At 42.5% G+C, this 22,468-nt stretch overlaps 1 protein-coding gene across 1 annotated transcript in view; it reads left to right on the top strand.

Moving 5' to 3' along the window:
- The window catches only part of LOC110497363 (uncharacterized), a 31,073-nt gene extending 9,539 nt beyond the window's left edge, over positions 1-21,534 (top strand). Inside the window, exons 8-10 of the mRNA XM_036954276.2 lie at positions 2,465-2,683; positions 3,747-3,837; positions 19,937-21,534. Coding sequence (XP_036810171.2) covers positions 2,465-2,683; positions 3,747-3,799 — 272 coding nt within the window. The 3' untranslated portion in view covers positions 3,800-3,837; positions 19,937-21,534. The remainder of the gene's footprint in view (positions 1-2,464; positions 2,684-3,746; positions 3,838-19,936) is intronic.
- The last annotated feature ends 934 nt before the right edge of the window (positions 21,535-22,468 follow it).

The following is a 22,468-nucleotide window of genomic DNA, read 5'->3' as shown; positions in this document are numbered from 1 at the left end:
GGTTTTTGCGACTGCACTTGAAGAAACTTTCAAACTTCTTGACATTTTCCGCATTGACTGACCTTAACGTCTTAAAGTAATGATGGACTGTCGTTTCTCTTTGCTTATTTGAGCTGTTCTTGCCATAACATGGACTTGGTCTTTAACCAAATAGGGCTATCATCTGTATACCACCCTTACCATGTCACAACACAAGTGATTGGCTCAAATGCATTAAGAAGGAAAGAAATTCCACAAATAAACTTTTAAGAAGGTACACCTGTTCATTGAAATGCATTCCAGGTGACTACCTCATGAAGCTGGTTGAGAGAATGCCAAGACTGTGCAAAGCTGTCATCAAGGCAAAGGGCTACTTTGAAGAATCTCAAATATATAAATAATAAACAAATCAAAATACATATAACACATTTTTTGGATACTACATGATTCCCATATGTGTTATTTCATAGTTTCGATGTCTCCACTATTATTCTACAACGTAGAAAATAGTAAAAAAAAAAAAGAAAAATACTTGATTGAGTAGTAGGTGTGTCCAAACTTTTGACTGGTACTGTATATATTTGTAACCATATTTGACAAACTATGAAAAACCCTAACATTATCATTAATCCTTGCTAGCATGCAGAGCATTGCCTTGGCCTCCAATTAGTCAGCCACTCTCAACTTGTACCTCTGCCTGTCACTCTCTCATTCTTAGCTTTGGCTCCAGCTGTGAGGGATGACTTGAAACGACCTTAATCTCTACCAACTGCTCCGGCGACCGACCTTGACACTTTATTTTCTCAATTATGGAGTCTGGACCCAGAGACTGCTTTAGCTCACATCAAGGCTAATCACAGATCTCACTCTCCATTCCCACATTCCCTTGGACAGTAAATTAGCGTGTTGGTTTTGAGTGAGTCGGGGGCCTGGAAGAAACTGACCTATTGACGGGGATTCGTTTTAGCAACCAGCCACTGAGTGCCTTTTCAGGACATTTTGGGGGTTAAAAATGTATTCCCGTACAAAATCCTATTTTCCTAAACCTAACCTTAACCCCAATCCTGAAGCCTAACCCTTAAGCCAAAAATAGGATTTTAACAAATTCAGGACATGAAAAGGACATTGTGGTCCTGATAAGGTAGGAAAACATGGACACACACAGTAGCCAGAGGTGTCACGCCCGCTCCCCCTCCCCCTCTCTGGCGCTCGAGGGTGCCAAGCTGCCCATCATTACGCACACCTGTCACCATAGTTACCGGCATCAGCGATTCATTGGACTCACCTGGACTCCATCAATTTTTTGATTGCCTCCTCTATATCTATCTATTCAATCAAATTTCAATCAAATGTATTTATAAAGCCCTTCTTACATCAGCTGATGTCACAAAGTGCTGTACAGAAACCCAGCCTAAAACCCCAAACAGCAAGCAATGCAGGTGTAGAAGCACGGTGGTTAGGAAAAACTCCCTAGAAAGGCCAGAACCTAGGAAGAAACCTAGAGAGGAACCAGGCCACGAGGGGTGGCCAGTCCTCTTCTGGCTGTACCGGGTGGAGATTATAACAGAACATGGCCAAGATGTTCAAATGTTCATCGATGACCAGCAGGGTCAAATAATAATAATCACAGTGGTTGTCGAGGGTGCAACAGGTCAGCACCTCAGGAGTAAATGTCAGTTGGCTTTTCATAGCCGATCATTCAGAGTATCTCTATCACTCCTGCTGTCTCTAGAGAGTTGAAAACAGCAGGTCTGGGACAGGTAGAACGTCCGGTGAACAGGTCAGGGTTTTGTTTCATGTCTGTTATCTATTAAATATTCACTCCCTGTACTTGCTTCTGGTCTCCCAGCGTCTGTCCTCACAAGAGGTAGCAATAGTGCTTAAAAAATTGCGGTTTACAGATCTGAATAATGCTGCAGATATGTCCAGAACAGCAGTGGTGTTACCCTCCCCCCTCCCCAGCCTCGTAGCACCCTTGTCCCCACCATCCCCCTCAGTCCCCCCCCCCCCATCACCTTGAGTAAGATAATAACGAGGCGGCCATACTTTCCCACAGCTCTTAACCAGCTGTGTGGTGCTGCTCTCCCAGCAAGGCCTGGTCAGTAATCAGGACCTCATTAGGCAACCAACCAGAGGCCTGGGCCTGGATCAGCTGGTTCAGTAGAGGAGAAACCCCCCAACAGTCAAAGTGAGCAGAAACATTCTTGTAGGAACAGAAAGAGAAACACTGCCGGCCAGGAGACTCAGATAGGAAATGCTATCATTATAGTAATGCTTAGGGGTAATGACAAAGCACAGTCTTGCAGAGCAAGGTAAATATGCCTTTCTTAGCCGGAATTTGGGTGAACATGTGTTAAATACAGGCTTAAGCAATAATGGGTGTGTTGAAATGTGCTGTGGCAAGCTCTTCAGAGATATTGTGTGTATAATTCGACTATAATATGTTAAGACACTGACATGATCAAACTCTGTACTCACTCTGCAGCAGATAGTGAGAAAATCTCTGACTACCCACCGCCTGCCAGCCCTGTGGACAAACCTGATGATGGGGCCCCTGGAGATGTGGCCCCTGAGGCCCCAGCGGGGGAGACTGATGACGAGAACACTGTGTCCAATAAGACCTCAGTGGAGTCAGTGGAGGCCAACAAGAGCAACAACAACAACACCAGCATCACCGCCAGGATCGCTTCAACAACTCCAAGAGGTTGGTAATAGTTCAATATCTGCTACAACCTTTGTGTGTTTGTGTCTTTCTGGCGGGTTGGGGTAAAGAAGACACATTTCCGTTGAACATTTGTATACATCTTCTTCTAACGTCATGGTATCTATGGCTATTGATGCCGTTAATTGAATATTGTTCCTCGCCGTTTAAAAAAAGTGGCCAAAAACAAATCACACCTCTCTTTTCGCTTCTTTGCGTCATTTGAAAACACAACGAGACAGATTGGTTTATCCACTTCCTCTTTCTCTGTAATTGACTCAGGGATACAATGTTGAACAGAAGTGTTCTACTATGCCTTGAACATTCCTCTCCTGGGGAGAATGTAATTAACACAGCATGGTGATAGCACCACAACTCCCAGACTATGTCCATATCTCAGCGTGAAGGATTCCTCTATAATTGGGTGGTGAAGACTGAACCAACAACTCAACACGACAGTTAGTTCAAGCTGTCGTTTTCTAAAGCAACATTCAGTTGGGCTCTAATAGCGGTGGTGCTTGAGTCAGTTTTGAATGTCTGGTCAAAACCGATGGAAAGCATCACTATATGGTCAAGCCATGGCAAGTGAAAGGCAGTGGTTAGCAGCAGATGTGTGTGTTTGACCCTTCCCCTTTACTAAGACATGTCGCAGAGCTCAAACCAAGAGAGAACACCAGTTGTCCTTTCAGCCGTTCAGCGGTCCAAAAATGCATGGAACATTTGTAAACCGTGGCTGTAGGGTCACTCGCAAGGATGGCTGTAGGATTCCATTGTTTAGTCCCACTACTGTCAGATGGTTCTACAGTATATGATTCAGAACACATGTTCTACCATCGCATCAGTATTGAATGTTCTACTTTGGCAGGGAGGTCTGCTGTAGGTCTGCTGCCATTACTCAAGCATCCTTCAGTAACCATTAGCAGGTGAAATGTAGCCATAGATCTAGGGTTAAAACTCCCCACGGTCATCACTTCATCTATGCCCTGTCTCCTCATTATTTTGTTTCTCTCACACACACTTTTTCTCTCCCTCACACTTTCTCTCTCTCTCTCACACACTTTCTCAGGACGGGCCATGACCAGCAGCTTCTCTGAGGTTCCTCTGGACAACCCGGCCTAAAAGAGATCCTCTTTATCTGCAGCCCCTTCACAACCACGGTAAGCCCCCATCGGACCCCCAACCTCCCCCCTGCAGCTGCTGAACTACTTCCCCAGCTCAGGTGTTAGTAAACGGATCAGCCCCCCCCCCCCCCCCCCCCCTACCAGCCAGGTCAGCAGGCCGCAAACGACTTCTGCTGGAAGTGCCAGATATGTTACTGAACCGGTCTCCCTGAATTAACATTGCAGTATAAATAGGACGTCATAACCACCAATCTACCAGTACCGCTGGTCATTATCTATCAGTCTGCATTAGATTATGGGTTCCCATCTTCCTAAATCTTCTTGACGAGGCTAATCCACATTGATATATATATATATATATTCCTTGAAGGGATGTTTGTGGTTGTTGATGCATCTGGACTCAACTCTCCATTGACGGTCATAAGATATTGCAGCATATATCAAAGTTTAATTTCTTGTGTAGGGAGGATTTATATAGGCTCCAGGTTGAGTGAGAGGGACACATGAAGGCGTATTTTATAACTTATTTAATGGACAGACGTTGCTTAGCCTCTACAAGAACAAGTCATACAGTTAGAAGGAAACCACCACAACTTGCACATCAAATATCTTTCACAATCTACCAAACCGCTCCCAACCCTCTTCAAGATCTCCTTGCCCACTTGCCGCTAAACAATGCATTTCCGATTTCCACTCATACTCTCTCATGCAATTGTTCTGCTCATAACTCTGCCTCTTATCTCATTTCGATCAGGCACTCCAGCTAGATTCGTCAGACAGACCCCAGCAGCTTGGGTCCTCTATAACAGTCAGTTAGCCAGTCAGTCAGTCAGTCAGTCAGACAGGAAGTTATAACTATAGCCCCCTGCACCTGTGTCTCTCTTCTCTCTGAAGCCTGCCGCCACTACAGTGCTGCAGCCCAGGGCCTGGACCCTGAAGACCTGAGAAATCCATCCCACTCTTAACAGCCGATGATAGGCCCAGATCTTAAGCCCACCGCCGAGACGCAACGTGTTAACAGTCACAGGTTGCGTCCCATTTCACAAAAAAGCAGACCCCCAGAAATCCCTGTCATCTCACGTCCATCAGGGGTTGTCAGTCCTTCACTTTTTCTCACCTCTCTCTTCCTCCCCTCTTTCTCTATCGCTCAGTCAGTAGTTTTGCTTGGCCTGCTTTTTTGAGTGACCCCAAAACTACATTTACAGCAGAATGAATTAGATCTCATAAAACTACATTTACAGCCGAATGAATTAGGTCTCATAAAACTAAATTTACAGCAGAATGAATTAGGTCTCATAAAACTACATTTACAGCAGAATGAATTAGGTCTCATAAAACTACATTTACACCAGGATGAATTAGGTCTCATAAAACTAAATTTACAGCAGAATGAATTAGGTCTCATAAAATTACATTTACAGCAGAATGAATTAGGTCTCATAAAACTACATTTACACCAGGATGAATTAGGTCTCATAAAACTACATTTACAGCAGAATGAATTAGGTCTCATAAAACTACATTTACAGCAGAATGAATTAGGTCTCATAAAACTACATTTACAGCAGAATGAATTAGGTCTCATAAAACTACATTTACAGCAGAATGAATTAGGTCTCATAAAACTACATTTACAGCAGAATGAATTAGGTCTCATAAAAGTACATTTACAGCAGAATGAATTAGGTCTCATAAAACTACATTTACAGCAGAATGAATTAGGTCTCATAAAACTAAATTTACAGCAGAATGAATTAGGTCTCATAAAATTACATTTACAGCAGAATGAATTAGGTCTCATAAAACTACATTTACACCAGGATGAATTAGGTCTCATAAAACTACATTTACAGCAGAATGAATTAGGTCTCATAAAACTACATTTACAGCAGAATGAATTAGGTCTCATAAAACTACATTTACAGCAGAATGAATTAGGTCTCATAAAACTACATTTACACCAGGATGAATTAGGTCTCATAAAACTACATTTACACCAGGATGAATTAGGTCTCATAAAACTACATTTACAGCAGAATGAATTAGGTCTCATAAAACTACATTTACAGCAGAATGAATTTGGTCATGTAGGAGAGTGCAATTAGAAGAGAAGGCTACTGCCTAGCACCACTGACAAACCTGTCCTTTTTGGGTATTTAGGAAAGGCTGGATAAGAAGCGTGGGGATTTGTAAGGCAGCCCATTTCTCCATCCCGGCAGGAAGAATAGTCAGGGTTCCCCCTTTTTCTCCCTCCCTCTCTCTCTCTTTCTTTTTTCTTTCTCTCGCTCTCCCCCCTCCAGGATGGTTTGAGCAGGAGATTTAGAATGAGGGTCAGTAAGGGGAGAATAGATTTTTGTGTTTTAATAATGCAGGTATGCATGTGTACACTATGCATGTACACTAATATGCACAGTGTAACCATAGTCATTCTTAAAGATGATTGACATGTCTCCAATCTCCGTCTTTAAGGTAGGGGAAAACGTGAGAGAAAGTCTTGCTAGCTTCAAGTAAGGTGGCTATGCTGTGGCTGTGTATATAATTACAATCATTGCCTTCAGACTGCCATAATTAGTTCATTAGAGGATTGGATAATTGGTCCAGACAGAGCCACTCTCTGAAGAAATTACTTCCTTGGTTCAGAGTATTTTACAGTACACAAGGCCAATGCACCTCATTGTCCCAGGATCCATTTCATGTGATATATTTACATATGTATTTAACAGAATCGTTGGAGACGAGTTGACCATGTAGATGGAGAATAACTAACCGTAGATAATATATGACGACGTTAACAATCCTACATGTGTAATGTAGCAAAATACAGCTGTTAAAATAACATGTTTTATGCTAGTTTCTATTTACCTATGTCACAGTCGTATATTATCACATATACACACTGTTTAACATTTTAGTTCCTGGAGATTCTGGTACGTAATTGCTCCTATACCATTGCCTTCCAGAACTTTCGTTTGACTTACACAAACAGTGGGGGCTGAGTCTACCAGGGATAACTTCTAGCAGCAGGTCATTGATATGGTTTAGAGTTTCACACTGGGGGAGTGGTATAGGATCACGGCAACTACAGCAGCATTATTTATATTTCGGCAATGGAAAGCAAGTATGCCCACTGATAGGCTTGGTAGTTACACTCATAGGATAAAGGGTTCCAAATGTGTTATTTGGCTGTCCCCATGGGAGAACCCTTTTTTGTTCCAGGTTGAACACTTTTTGGTTACAGGTAGAACCCTTTTGAGTTCCATGTAAAACCCTTTGTGGAAACAACATTCTACATGGAACACAAAAGGGTTCTTCAAAGGGTTCTCCTATGGCACGTGTCAAACTCATACCACGGATTGCCGAGGATTTTCGCTCCTCCTTTGTACTGAATTGATGAATTAATGTCAACCTGGTTGTCTAGGTCTTAATTGAAAGGAAAAACCAGCAGACACTAGGCCCTCCATGGGAATGAGTTTGACACCCCTGTCCTATATGGGGACAGCCGAAGAACCCTTTTAGGTTCTAGATAGCACCTTTTTTTCTAAGGGTGCAGCCTATTATTCTCACTGTTGAATTGTAGTTATTAACTCTATATTCTCAATATAGTGGAAAAGACTGGATGATACAGCTGCTTCAGTTGTGGATTTCACATTTAGCATGAGGAGAAAATGCCCTTCTTGGAAGGCAAGCTGGGCCTTGCTCATAAACAATAACAAAAGCGGTCTATTTTGTGCTTTACATACATAGAAAACAGACTGAATCGACCTTGAAGGAGACCTGAAAAGGAAAGAAAGAGAAAAGCAAGAAACAACCAGTCCTTTCTTCCTTCCACCTGGTTTAGGTAGTGATGAGCAAGCTGGAAAGCCTGCACTTGAAAGGTCTCTTGTCTCCCCCATCCAGGGGAGATAATGGACATGACCTGACAGCTCATGAAACAGCATAATTAGCTGGTTAGGCCGTCTGTGTTATTTTCTAATCGGGTTTGCTTTCATGCCGTCAGCTCACGGGGGTTATCATAAATTTGACTGGAATAGACCGTCGGTCCAGAGAGAGAGACGAGAACATGTGGACAAGCCTAGCTAGTAATTAGTGTGGGCTATTTTATTGTTCGAGAGGGGATTTCGTTCAATGTGATTGGACACACAGGTTCAAAAACAGGGCAAGGCTGTGTAGAGACTCAGAGGTCAAGGGTCAGATTATATCTCATGTGTTTATGAACAGATCTACTAACTTTGCTTAGATATATTTGTCATTCATCGTCTCCAAAATTAATATTTTTCTTGTTTATGTAGTGGCAATGCTGTCCCCAGTAATAAAAAAGAAACCAGACCTCCATTTTGGGGTTTGAGACCACCGTTTTGGACGTCCCAATGGCTCTGTGGCAATGTGAGAGGGGGCCTGGGCTCAGCAAAAACAGTGGCTGGGTGCTGCTGGGTGGTGTTTCCTGCATGTGTGGGTTTTGATGTGGTGATGGAGATGACAGGGCTCTGTCATGTCACCTGACTGGCTTGATGTTTTATCACAGGGAGGGACTAGTGGAAAGGCAGGCTGGAAAGGCCCCTTACACACACACACACACACACACACACACGACAGAAACAGCTGGTGTCAGCTGATCCCAAATCTGCCTCTTGTGTCCTGCGCAACACAACAATGTTAGCCCACTAAGCTAAAAGCCTATGCATTCGCTTGGGGCGCTAACACAAGTCTTCAGGCCTCAGGCAGTTACTCATCAGACAAACTTGATTCCCCAAACCATTACATAAGCAGTGTGCTCTCTGCCCTGGCTCACCAACTGAGTTAGACATTGTGCAGGGCTCCACACTGAGAATCATTCAACAATAGACCAGCTCAGGTTGTGTAATATGACAACAGCTGCATGTATCTACAGACTGATATTTATAATGTTATATTAGATTAGTAGTAGGTCGTATTGTGTGGCTCACATAGCACAAGTAGTCCTCTACTCTGACAATTACCTAGTTAATACAGTATATAGCCATGAGATGAAACACTTATTGGGTTTGAATGAGATTAAAACACACATTTGTGTTGGTGGCTGACTGCTGCCTGTGACCGAAGTTTGAAGGTGGAGAGCGTGGAGTCAGGTTTCAGTGTTGATGGTACTTAACTGTCTGAGGGTCCCAAAAGCCCTATGACAAAATGGCGTCTCTTGCGTCTAGTTTTTTAATGTGATACTGTTACAGTGCCTTGCGAAAGTATTCGGCCCCCTTGAACTTTGCGACCTTTTGCCACATTTCAGGCTTCAAACATAAAGATATAAAACTGTATTTTTTTGTGAAGAATCAACAACAAGTGGACACAATCATGAAGTGGAACGACATTTATTGGATATTTCAAACTTTTTTAACAAATCAATAACTGAAAAATTGGGCGTGCAAAATTATTCAGCCCCTTTACTTTCAGTGCAGCAAACTCTCTCCAGAAGTTCAGTGAGGATCTCTGAATGATCCAATGTTGACCTAAATGACTAATGATGATAAATACAATCCACCTGTGTGTAATCAAGTCTCCGTATAAATGCACCTGCACTGTGATAGTCTCAGAGGTCCGTTAAAAGCGCAGAGAGCATCATGAAGAACAAGGAACACACCAGGCAGGTCCGAGATACTGTTGTGAAGAAGTTTAAAGCTGGATTTGGATACAAAAAGATTTCCCAAGCTTTAAACATCCCAAGGAGCACTGTGCAAGCGATAATATTGAAATGGAAGGAGTATCAGTCCACTGCAAATCTACCAAGACCTGGCCGTCCCTCTAAACTTTCAGCTCATACAAGGAGAAGACTGATCAGAGATGCAGCCAAGAGGCCCATGATCACTCTGGATGAACTGCAGAGATCTACAGCTGAGGTGGGAGACTCTGTCCATAGAACAACAATCTATATGTATATTGCACAAATCTGGACTTTATGGAAGAGTGGCAAGAAGAAAGCCATTTCTTAAAGATATCCATAAAAAGTGTTGTTTAAAGTTTGCCACAAGCCACCTGGGAGACACACCAAACATGTGGAAGAAGGTGCTCTGGTCAGATGAAACCAAAATTGACCTTTTTGGCAACAATGCAAAACGTTATGTTTGGCGTAAAAGCAACACAGCTCATCACCCTGAACACACCATCCCCACTGTCAAACATGGTGGTGGCAGCATCATGGTTTGGGCCTGCTTTTCTTCAGCAGGGACAGGGAAGATGGTTAAAATTGATGGGAAGATGGATGGAGCCAAATACAGGACCATTCTGGAAGAAAACCTGATGGAGTCTGCAAAAGACCTGAGACTGGGAAGGAGATTTGTCTTCCAACAAGACAATGATCCAAAACATAAAGCAAAATCTACAATGGAATGGTTCAAAAATAAACATATCCAGGTGTTAGAATGGCCAAGTCAAAGTCCAGACCTGAATCCAATCGAGAATATGTGGAAAGAACTGAAAACTGCTGTTCACAAATGCTCTCCATCCAACCTCACTGAGCTTGAGCTGTTTTTCAAGGAGGAATGGGAAAAAATTCAGTCTCTCGATGTGCAAAACTGATAGAGACATACCCCAAGCGACTTACAGCTGTAATCGCAGCAAAAGGTGGCGCTACAAAGTATTAACTTAAGGGGGCTGAATAATTTTGCACGCCCAATTTTTCAGTTTTTGATTTGTTAAAAAAGTTTGAAATATCCAATAAATGTCGTTCCACTTCATGATTGTGTCCCACTTGTTGTTGATTCTTCACAAAAAAATACAGTTTTATATCTTTATGTTTGAAGCCTGAAATGTGGCAAAAGTTCGCAAAGTTCAAGGGGGCCGAATACTTTCGCAAGGCACTGTATATACAGCCTCTGGATGTTACTGTTAGCCACTGTTGTTCAAAACACATTTCTTTGATCATGAAATGCATGCATCTGGTTTGACATGAATCCCTGACCTGATGTCAACTTGTAATCCCTAAATTCCATTACTGACTGAAAGACGACATAATGAGCATCTTCATAGTCATTGTTTATCACACAACACTGCCAAATGACACCCCACATCTCATTTTGTAAAGCCATTACTCTCAACATTTCGTACACCCCTTCTTTAATCCCTTGTGCCCTACTTATTTAAACCAGCGCAACACAGAAGGTCTTGAATTGCCTCCCTGTCTCTGTGTTTCTACTCAGCCAGTGTGTTGAGAGATGCAGAGTCAAGGTTCCCTTTGATGCTCAGATAATGAGTTAAAGGCCTTCAGACATGCCCTATGCTGGCTGGGCTCCGCAAACACTCTCTCTCACACACACACACACACACACACACACACACACACACACACACACACACACACACACACACACACACACACACACACACACACTGGCCTGGGTCCCCTCCTACATTGAAGTCACTGGAGGCTCATAGTAATGGCTGGAATGGAGTCATTGGAATGGTATAAACCACATGGAAACCACGTGTTTGATACCATTCCATTGAATCCATTACAGCCATTATTTTTGTGCCGTCCTCCCCTCAGCAGCCTCCACTGTTTGACGTTGCTGTGACAACTATGACATAACACATATGGAATCATGTAGTAACCAAAAAAGTGTTAAACAAATCAAAATGTATTTTACATTTGAGATTCTTCAAAGTAGCCACCCTTTGCCTTGATGACAGCTTTGCACACTCTCGGCATTCTCTCAACCAGCTTCATGAGGTAGTCACCTGGAATGCATTTCAATTAACAGGTGTGCCTTGTTAATTTGTGGAATTTCTTCTTAATGCGTTTGAGCCAATCAGTTGTGTTGTGACAAGGTAGGGGTGGTATACAGATATAGCCCTATTTGGTAAAGACCCAGTCCATATTATGGCAAGAACCGCTCAAATCAGCAAAGAGAAATGACAGTCCATTACTTTAAGACATGAAGGTCAGTCAATCCAGAACATTTCAAGAACTTTGAAAGTTTCTTCAAGTGCAGTCACAAAAACCATCAAGCGCTATGATGAAACTGGCTCTCATGAGGACCGCCACAGAAAAAGAAGACCCAGAGTTACCTCTGCTGCAGAGGATAAGTTCATTAGTTACCAGCCTCAGAAATTGCAGCCCAAATAAATGCTCCACAGAGTTCAAGTAAAAGACACATCTCAACATCAACTGTTCAGAGGAGGCTCCTTGAGTCAGGCCTTCATGGTCGAATTTCTGCAAAGAAACCACTTCTAAAGGACACCAAGAAGAAGAAGAGATTTGCTTGGGCCAAGAAACACGAGCAATGTCTCATCATCAATCTACACACAATACCCCATAATGACAAAGCAAAAACAGGTTTTAAGAAATGTTTGCAAAAAATGTAAATAACTGAAATATCAATTTTACATAAGTAAGCAGACCCTTTACTCTGTACTTTGTTGAAGCACCTTTGGCAGCGATTACAGCCTCAAGTCTTCTTGGGTATGACGCTACAAGCGTCGCACATCTGTATTTGGGGAGTTTCTCCCATTCTTCTCTGCAGATCCTCTCAAGCTCTGTCAGGTTGGATGGGGAGCATCGCTGCACAGCTATTTTCAGGTCTCTCCAGAGATGTTTGATCCATTTGAGGTTTGGGCTTTGGCTGGGCCACTCAACGATCTTCAGAGACATGTCCTGAAGCCATTCCTGCGTTGTCTTGGCAGTGTGCCAAGGGTCATTGTCTTGTTGGACGGTGAACCTTTGCCCCAGTCTGAGGTCCTGAGCACTCTGGTGCAGGTTTTCATCAAGGATCTCTCTGTTATTTGCTTCGTTCATCTTTCCCTCGATCCTGACTAGTCTCACAGTCATGCTGCTGATAAACATCTCTACAGCATGATGCTGCCACCACCATGCTTCACCGTAGGGATGGTGCCAGGTTTCTTCCAGACGCTTGGCATTCAGGCCAAAGAGTTCAATCTTGGTTTCATCAAATCATAGAATCTTGTTTCTCATGGTCTGAGAGTCCTTTAGGTGCCTTTTGGCAAACTCCAAGTGGGATGTCGTGTATGTGCCTTTTACTGAGGAGTGGCTTCCTTCTGGCCACTCTACCATAAAGGCCTGATTGGTGAAGTGCTGCAGAGATGGTTGCCCTTTTGGAAGTTTCTCCCATCTCCATAGAGCAACTCTGGAGTTCAGAGTTACCATAGGGTTATTGGCCACCTCCCTAAACAAGGCCCTTCTCCCCCGATTGCTCTGTTTGGCCAGGTGGCCAGCTCTAGGAAGAGTCTTGGTGGTACCCTTCCCCAGATCTCTGCCTCGACACAATCCTGTCTCAGAGCTCTACGGACAATTCCTCCTACCTCATGGCTTTGTTTTTGCTCTGACGTGCACTGTCAACTAGTGGGACCTTATATAGACAGGTGTCCAAATCATGTCCAATCAATTGAGTTTACTATAGGTAGACTCAAATGAAGTTGTAGAAATATCTCAAGGATGATCAATGGAAACAGGATGCACCTGAGCAAAGTTGAGTCTCATAGAGAAGGGTCTGAATACTTATGTAAATAAATTATTTTCCTAATACATTTCTAAAACCTGTTTTCTTTGTCATTATGGGATATTGTGTGTAGATTGATGAGGGGAAAAAATGTAATCCATTTTAGAACAAGGCTGTAACGTAACAAATGTGGAACAAGTTAAGGGGTCTGAATGCTTTTCGAATGCACTGTTTATTCAATCTTTGACACTCTTACTGACAGTTGTGGCTGCTTTGTGTGATGTATTGTTGTCTCTACCTTCTTGCCCTTTGTGCTGTTGTCTGTGCCAATAATGTTTGTACCATGTTTTGTGCTGCTTCCATGTTGTGTTGCTACCGTGCTGTGTTGTTGTCTTAGGTTTCTCTTTATGTAGTGCTGTGTTTTCTCTCTTGTCGTGATGCGTGTTTTGTCCTATATTTATTTTTTTATTTTATCCCAGCCCTTGTCCCCACAGGAGGACTTGTGCCTTCTGGTAGGCCATCATTGTAAATAAGAATTTGTTCTTAACTGACTTGCCTAGTTTAATAAAGGTTAAATTAATAAATACATATTTCACGTGGGAGTATATTCACTTTTGGTTGGCAGGCAGAAACAGGAACACTTCCTACAACTCAGCTGTCTTTTCCTTTGGCTTTAGTGGTCAGGCGTGTTTCGGACGATCTAAATGTGTTTAGAATGCAAGAGGGTAAATTTACAAGGGGGCCACTTACAGGTGCTAATGAATCTATTATAAACATTTGGCTCACCCAAGGCTTCCTGTTAGCTTAGCATCTGTCATAACCTGGTCGTAGCCCTTTGCCCTTTTCCAGTTATTATTATTTTTTTTTACCAACACTTAGTGAAACCATTAGTATATTTAACCATTACCATATTTAAACGTTAGGAGGCAGCCCTGCCTCACAGTACAGTACACAGCTGCTGGTGTGGGTGGAATGTAGCTAATGTAGCTAGCTAGCTGCTCGCTATTGAAACACTATCCCTTTCTGTGGCAGAGGTCAGAGCAACCTGGGTGTCAAATTCATCTTGTGAAAAATCCAATAACTGAGTGAAATAGACATTTGCTAGTTCAGCCAGTTGATTTAGTGGCAGTTGTTTGCTGTAACAACCCGAAGTATACAAGTCAATCAAAGACAAAATTCAGATAACCCCTTAGCTAGTTTAGATACCGTTTGGCTCATTGACTATTATGGATCTCCACCACTGTTAACCTTGACAAATGGGGTCAAGTCAAACAGATGCTTGAGAGCTATCTATAACCAATAAGGAACTCCAACCTCCTTCTCCAACCACTGTCTCTCTCTCTCTCTCTCTCTCTCTCTCTCTCTCTCTCTCTCTCTCTCTCTCTCACTGTGTTTGAATTATAGTTTTATCATATACTTACACCAAACTCATATAGTCGCCTAAAATACAGCCTTCCGTTGCTATCAAACTCTTGTTGCGTAGTAAACTGATTAGCCTTGTTCATTAGCTTTCTGTAGAATACAAGGGAGTATAATTGAGACATTGATTTGAGTATCTATTGCTAGCCCTGGTCCGTGATATTTTTACACACTACACTGTGCCTCTCTTTATGAAAGGAAGTATCTCTCCTTTATGTGACCTGAAACCATGCCCCAACCCATTAGTCATATCGGCAGTGCGTTTACCACTGCTATCTGGTCCAGAGATCAGTCAGATCTAGTTTGTATAATACCACACACATCTCACGTGTTCACTTCCTGAACTTGTCTCCACATCACAAAACCGCTAGGTGGGGTCGGTCCAACTTCCTGCTTGGGTTCCTTAACCTTCAGTGACCCTTTGCGGTGGGAGCTAAGTGAAAAGGTCAGAGGTCAGCGCAACCTAATTAAAGGGTATACGCTGACCACAAGGAGGAGAGTGATGTACTCCCTGTGTCCTAGGAGACACACCCACATTCTTTAGTGGTCACTGAGACATGTCCATGCAGAGGTTGAGCTAGAGGGAATTGTCCTCAAGGAACGTCTAGACCTGCACACACTTAAAGCTACAATATGTAACTGTTTGGGGGACCCAACAAAATTCACATAGAAATGTGTCATTCTCAACTCTAAGAAGTGGTAGATATGTTCTAGGTGCATTATTTCTATACTCCCGTTCTTACCTTTCGTAGTTGCGAAATGTACTTTCTGTTTCATACACCAGCTTCAAACAGCAACATGTTTTTTGGTGTTTTCATAAGATATTTCACAGCGGTTTAGATGGTACATTGTTTCTCTACACTATACATTGCCTGTTTGGTCACATAAACTAAAATTAGGCAAACTATTAGAATTTTAGCAACCAGGAAATGTCAGAGCGATTTTGCACCTATAAACATACAGATGCCACACACACACACACACACACACACACACACACACACACACACACACACACACACACACACACACACACACACACACACACACACACACACACACACAGCCAGGTAAAGGAAAATAATTCTTACGAGCTCACTTTTACAATTCCACTGTTCACCATACCCTCTACCTAACCCATTATGGATGGATGTCAGAGGACGGTGACCTCTGACCTTTTTTGGGTGTTTATTTTAGACTCTTCCCAAGAGTTCCACCGTAGCTGTCACGTTTTCCCTTCTCTCTCTTGTATTCCCGCCATGCTAGCAGACGGCTGGTTGCCAAGTGCTGTAAGACACACACCATTATTGACTTCGCTTTAGGAGCTGAATAATAATAATAATAATACCGGTCTGTCAACAAAGGAAAGCAGACGATAGAATGGCAATGGCAATAAAATAATATGGCTATAAGTTTGATATGCTACATGGAAATGGTATTTACACCTTGGTAGCATAGCTTGTCAGAGGTCACCCAGGTTCCATAGCTCTCTAAATAGTGTTCGACACAGGGTTTTCCAAATAGCACCTATCTTCATTGCATTGTGTGTGTGATCTGATAGCATGCTATGATGTGATGCCCACTTTGCCCAGACACTATTCCTAGAGATAGAGGCTACTACTCTATTCTATTATTGCATCTGGATGTTCCATTGAGCTTTACAAAGGAGACCAGGCCAAAGGGCGGTCTATTGCAGATGTAGGATCTTAATTTGAGACAGTTTGCAACAGGAAATGTGGATTATAATTCATCTACATTTTTGTAAGGGTAATTACATATTTCGTAAGGGAAAATCAAGTCTGAAATTTCATTGTGGAATTACTTAGCCTTTTTGAACCTCAAATAGTCCACGAGTTTTAAATGTCCTGCATTGCAGGAAAGTTCTCCTGCAACAGGGTGATCAAATTAAGATCCTACATCTGTACCTATACTCTGTAGTAGAAATCCGGTATCCTAGACTAACAATGAAGGACAATAATCCAGTCATTGAACAAAACCCTTACAGTTCCTCTGACCAACACCATCTGTCACTTCCAGTTGTTTTACAAACAGTCAGTGCTTTGAGTACCTACTAAGGGTTCAGAAAATCATTTGTGGGGAGTTGGGATGTGCAGTTAGTCGAACGTCTCTAGTAGTCAGCAGAACTAATGTTAGGCTTTGTTTACTGAACAGAATTCCCCTGGGGCAGGATTATCCAGATAATCTCCGGGGAATTGAGTCCGCCTGCTAAATGCCGGATTAGGGAAGTGGCCAATCCTTTCAGCTCCTCTAGAGCCCCTGGGCTCAGTTTTTCAAAAGTTATCTAGCCGGATTTTGGCAATTGGATACGATTTAAATTAATAGAACGGGTGTTCCCAATTCAAGTCAATAATTACTCTGTTCCATTCATTCTATTTCTATGCAGTTAAGCCTATCCGATAGGCGAAATCCAGATAGATAACTGGGCCCTGGTGATGCCCATACTGTCACCTTTCTATGTACAAAGCAATAAGTACTGTGGATGGATTTAGTCTTAGTTCCTGACATGGTATTTCTATTCTCATGAGCCATAACCAAATCTCTACATCAGTCAAGAGAGAATATGGTATTTCCAACTATCTTACTATCTCTGGATGGACTGACGTCATAGTACCAAACCAGTCATCGTTCTGATCTCATTGACAGTCCCCATGTGGTCAGATTGTGTCCTGGAGGCACACTGTTTGGAAGGAGCAGCAGCCATAACAGCTTAATGTCCATCCCCATAATGCAATACTTTCTGTGACTTCAATAGTATGTAAGGGATAGACCTGTCACCATCCTCTGCTTGTTGTATTTTCAGCCGGTGTCCCCATCCAACAAAATTGGTTGTTTTAGCATTCCTGTCCACTCCTCCTGGGTCGAACCTACTCTCCGGGCCTCTGGGCCTACTGTGATCAGAGACTTGGTGAAAGATGGACATTTACCTGCTGGTATCGCCTCAAGCATCAGCTCCAACCTCCAACATTCCTTCCTCAGGCCCAAACTGACGAGTCACACCACGGCTTAATATGCCTGTGTCTTTCAGTGTGTTAGTCATCTCAGTTGGGGGACTTTTCTCCCCACTCTCCAGGTGTAAGAACAGTTTACTTTAAATGAACGCTTTAGGCATGTTACACTGCAGCCACTATTGCTACATTTTGATGTGTGTTTGTGGTGGTTTTAAAATTGGAGAATGTTTGATAGTGAAATGTTACTAGTTGAGAAATAGTAATGCAAGTTGACGCAGGGCTGTGCATATTCATGACTGATTAATTTGTCTTTTGTTGTTGTTAATGTAATGCACTATGCTTATATTGCACATAAACCTATTAGAAGAAACACTGTACAATTAAATGAACTTGCGGTCGTGTTCTTCCTCAGCAAGCTTTCACATTGATATTAACAACTGCATACTAAATATGTAGTGAATCGCTGCATTGCTTTGACCTAAAAGATATTACGATTAGCTATTGAACTTTTCAGCACTTAACCTTTCAGTTGTTTAATCTGTCAGATCAAACAGGTTTTGCGTCCCTAGTTATTTTCTCTCATCGGTTATTTTGCTGTTTTTACATGCCCGTACTAATAGGTAGGTAATTAGCTTAGACACATGCATTGCCCTTTCATTCAAAGTGTTTCCAAAAACGTCTTTATGGAAACGTCTTCTGACCAAATGGACAATTACAGTTCTATTGTATTCTACCATGCAGTGTAGGAATATTAACTGCATGGAACAGGTAGTTTAGAGGAGACCGTTGTGATGACGAGTGGACGTTTCCAAAAGGCCAGATCTGCTCTACTGCACGCTGTAAAAGCCCAGAGGAGATGGAAAGAGCGGTGATAAATTGTCATGTTTGAAACTTTCCCTCTGTGATGTCATAAAGCAATAATAAAACAGGTATATAGTCAGTTTAGGACAAAGGATTTCGGATTTCACTTAGTTTCCACCTGTTTTTAGAGGGGGGTAAAGGTGAAGGTAGTAAACAGGTTTATGCAGGTTGTAGGTAATGAGACTGAAAACCGGTTGAGGTTTTGGTCTATTACTATCCGTTAACAGCTACAGTTCAAACACTTGACTCCTAGGCCTTACTACAATGTGAGCAATCTAATCAATTGTAATCACTACTTTTGTAACCCAACATTTGAGCTCTTGTTCAGAGACCAGATTGAGGAGGTGGTAGTCTCTCGCTGGACTCGGGTTAGCATTAGAAGCATTTTCCCCAGAGTCACTAAATCCCCAGTGGAATGTCAAGCCTTTCAGTGACTAGGTTTCTCCTTCACTATAGTAACTGCCTAACTGGGGGTTCTCTCCACACAGATCCCTATCTGTTCCTATATGGCTCAACTTTAGCTCAGTTTAGCCCAGCCACTTTACAGAGCTGTGCGAGAGCTCACCTGTCCTGCAATATGCAATCAGACCCTTAGTAATCACATAAGCTCTGCAATATGCAATCAGCCTCTTAGTAATCACATAAAGCTGTTCTCTGTTACCTGGTCTCCTTTTTATTGCATGCATTTGAGATTACCGGGGGGTCACATTTGAAAGTGCAACGGCAGGATATAAGAGCTGTGAGGATGAGACACTCCTACAGCATGGTCGGTTTTCATTGATTTGGTCATGTACCATAGACTGCACACCATCCATATCCAATGAACACCTGTGAGCTGCCTTCAATTCGTATTTGGGTATGTAGGAGTTTTATGTCTGAAATCTGTACACTCAGCTTTTTGTCAATCTAAAAGTTAATCTAGTCGAAGTCATCAATGGCTTTTTAAGGAGTTGAACCACCTCAACTCCACGGTCTTCACACCTAGGGGGCATACGACCGGTTCGAAGAATCCATAAAAGGGTCATCATATGTCCGGTATCCTGTCCCTCAAACAGATGTTTCAGCACAGGTGTCAAAGGTCAAAGGCCACGTAAACATGGTCAAAGCAGAAGGCACGGCAGGGGATTACAGGTGACGAGAGCCAGGACAGTGGTGTCGCAGAATGACTAAGGACACAACTATCCAGGACAATCCAGCCAGGTAGAAATATAGGTGGAGGAAACTGCCAGGTAGAAATATAGATGGAGGAAACTGAGGAGAAAGTTAAAAAAGCCCTGAAAGGTGGCCCAGTTTGATCTCCCCATCATGACGCTCCCATCGATTACAAAGCAGGATTAGCAAAGGTTGAAGCTAAGTGCTTTACAGATGAATAACTGTTCTGCACAACAAAATGAATCATTTGAATCGTGAGTGACCCACTGACTTCATGCTGACTTCCACGTTGTTTTTCTTTGTGTTCTTTAGGCTGAAGACAAAACGTGACGTCAAAGGTCAAGTCATCGGAAACGCCTGAAAACAAAGTATTTCTTTCAATTCATATTACATAGGCTAGTTGATTAAGTTGATGTTTTCTCTGTCTATAAACAGTTTAACTATTGTTGTCTTTTATATCTCAGCAATGGAAATGCTAAGTTAAATTTCACTTTTATTATTTACTATTATTATACTGTATTTTTGTTATCGTAGCCTTCGGAGTTAATACGCCTAATTTTGATTCATTCATTTAAATTCTAAACATATGCCCTGCGTCACAGGGTCCATGTCCCTTGTGTGTGTGTATATAGTATAGATAGGAATGTATGTCTTTAGGGAAGAGTAGCAGTGTCAGAATGTGTTCATGTTGTTATTCGGATTTACTTAAGATTTATACCATGGCATTGTTAAATACTGATTTCTGATTGGCTTGAAGGGCATTCTAGAAAGCTGCCTTATTTATTTACATAAACTCATATGAAGTCATATGAAATATGAGGTCATGTATGAACTTAAAATTGTTAACATCTCTGTTTCCAAGATACATTTTTGGGGAAATCAGTTTGAAATCTTTCTACCGATTTTTCACATTCCCCCTCAAGCTATGTTGTCAATTCATTTGTCTTTTTGAAAAAACGGCAATACTTCCATCGTCATGTTCTGTACATTTTGTTTGCATGGATTTGATTACATCCTTTTTGGCTGTTTTTGATGTAAGTAGCTAGATAAATGTAGTGAATGTGTCACAATATGTCTGTTATTGGGCGATCTAAATCCTACTCAGCGTGAAGCTTGTGTTTTATTCATGTTCTTCAACTTCCCCTCGTGTCATCTGGGCCTCGTTCAGGAGCCAAACGTTGTGGAAACCCTTCAGATAGAAATGTCCTGATTAGAGCTGACGTGATTCCTGATTCCGCATCTCACAGAGGCATGTCTATTCTGCAAAATATATTTCTGAACGTTTCACAATGTTGAGCCCTGCTAAATGCAGCCCTGGTCCCCAGCATACAGTGAACTGGACCCTGCTATTGCGAGGCCACCTGTTTAATACCCTCATGAATTAGAAACCAGGCTATCAAGCCAATCCACTGCATCTCCATCCAAGACGACATCCTAAAAGGCTTATGGGTGGATTGCTCTGGATGATGCTAATAGCAGCCGATATGCTATAATTTACACGTAGTAACACACAACAACTAAAAGGTGAGGAAAGGGAGGCCAGGGCTAGAGACAGTCCAAGCCAAGAAGATAGCAGTGTTGGTTCGTGATCCAGGGGAAATGAAAGTGATACTGTGATATAGCCTAGCTATGACGGATTGGAAAGAAACAGCTGGGAGAGGTGGGATACAGGAGAGAACTCCAAACTGTTTCCTTTACAGGATAGTTTCTCCTCTTTCTACACACTCATTCACAACCATCCCAATGTAGTGCGTGAAATTATACTTCCTTTTTTCATGCATCAAGTCGGAAATCTTGACACAAATAAAATGTAAAAAACGAAGAAGTCCAGAAGACGTTTCCATAAATAATGCTCTGTCTAGAACACCTGTTTCTCTTGTTTGTACATTTTAATAAATCTATCAAAAACATCTGCAGCTAGTTGTGGTTTTTCTAAAAGTGTGGAGACAGCACTTCCTTCTCTCAGATTTTTCAAGGGGGAAAAAAAACATTTCAAGAAACCTTTTTAAAATAGCTGTCATTGTAACAAGGTGTCCCTAGTCTCAAGCATGTCATTCTCCTTGCTGACCGGCCAACTGTCCAGCATCCCGCCTCCGGTCCAGCCGGTCATGTTATGGTAAGCGTAAACGTTGGCTACAGGTGCGAATGCGTTCGCTTCAAAGTGACAGCGTTAAAAGACATGAATTCCCTGACACTCTGCCACACATTCCTGGGACTGCAGTGCAGCACTCCCTCAAGTCTCTAGCAGGGCTCTTTTAGCTGGACTGGCGTTCAATAGCTAGCTCCTCATGACCTTGAATATAGCCGTGGAACATGGATGGACCAGGACATTGTGTTCGTAGACTATCTAGCACTCCATCTAAACTCCTCCAGGGTGAACTCCTTCGGCCCGTGTGCCTTCTCACACCACTGGAGGTGTAGTTATTCCCTGACAATGCACAGTCTTGTGCATTTACACTTACTTATGACTATCGTGATCATACATACTTTTTAAAGTCTTATGTAATGTAGTTATACTACCACCCATCTAGTGCCTAGTTTTTGGGCCTGTTCCAGGTGCTATATGAAGCTTGTCTCCAGGGCTTCTGTCCTGTTCTGCCTAGTGATAACGCCAGGTGATAACACCAGTCCCTACAGCCAGCGGACCAATCGGGTGTTTTTTTTTACATCTTAATCCACCATTAAGAGCTGAAATGCTGCATTGGGCCTTGTGGTGAGTTTGTGACGGCAGGAGAGGCACTGGAATGCAGGCTCATACCCTTCAAACCTGACCACAGTCATTGGGGCCTCGCGCCAACCAGCTAAAGGAGGCAGAATACTACCCTCCTCCTCCCATCCTCTCCC

The sequence above is a fragment of the Oncorhynchus mykiss genome, chromosome 19 (genome assembly GCF_057628025.1).
Source record: "Oncorhynchus mykiss isolate SJ-2025 chromosome 19, ASM5762802v1, whole genome shotgun sequence".
Taxonomy (NCBI): Eukaryota; Metazoa; Chordata; class Actinopteri; order Salmoniformes; family Salmonidae; genus Oncorhynchus; species Oncorhynchus mykiss.
The sequence above is the reverse complement of the archived record's forward strand: the minus strand, read 5'-3'. Positions and strand labels throughout refer to the sequence as shown.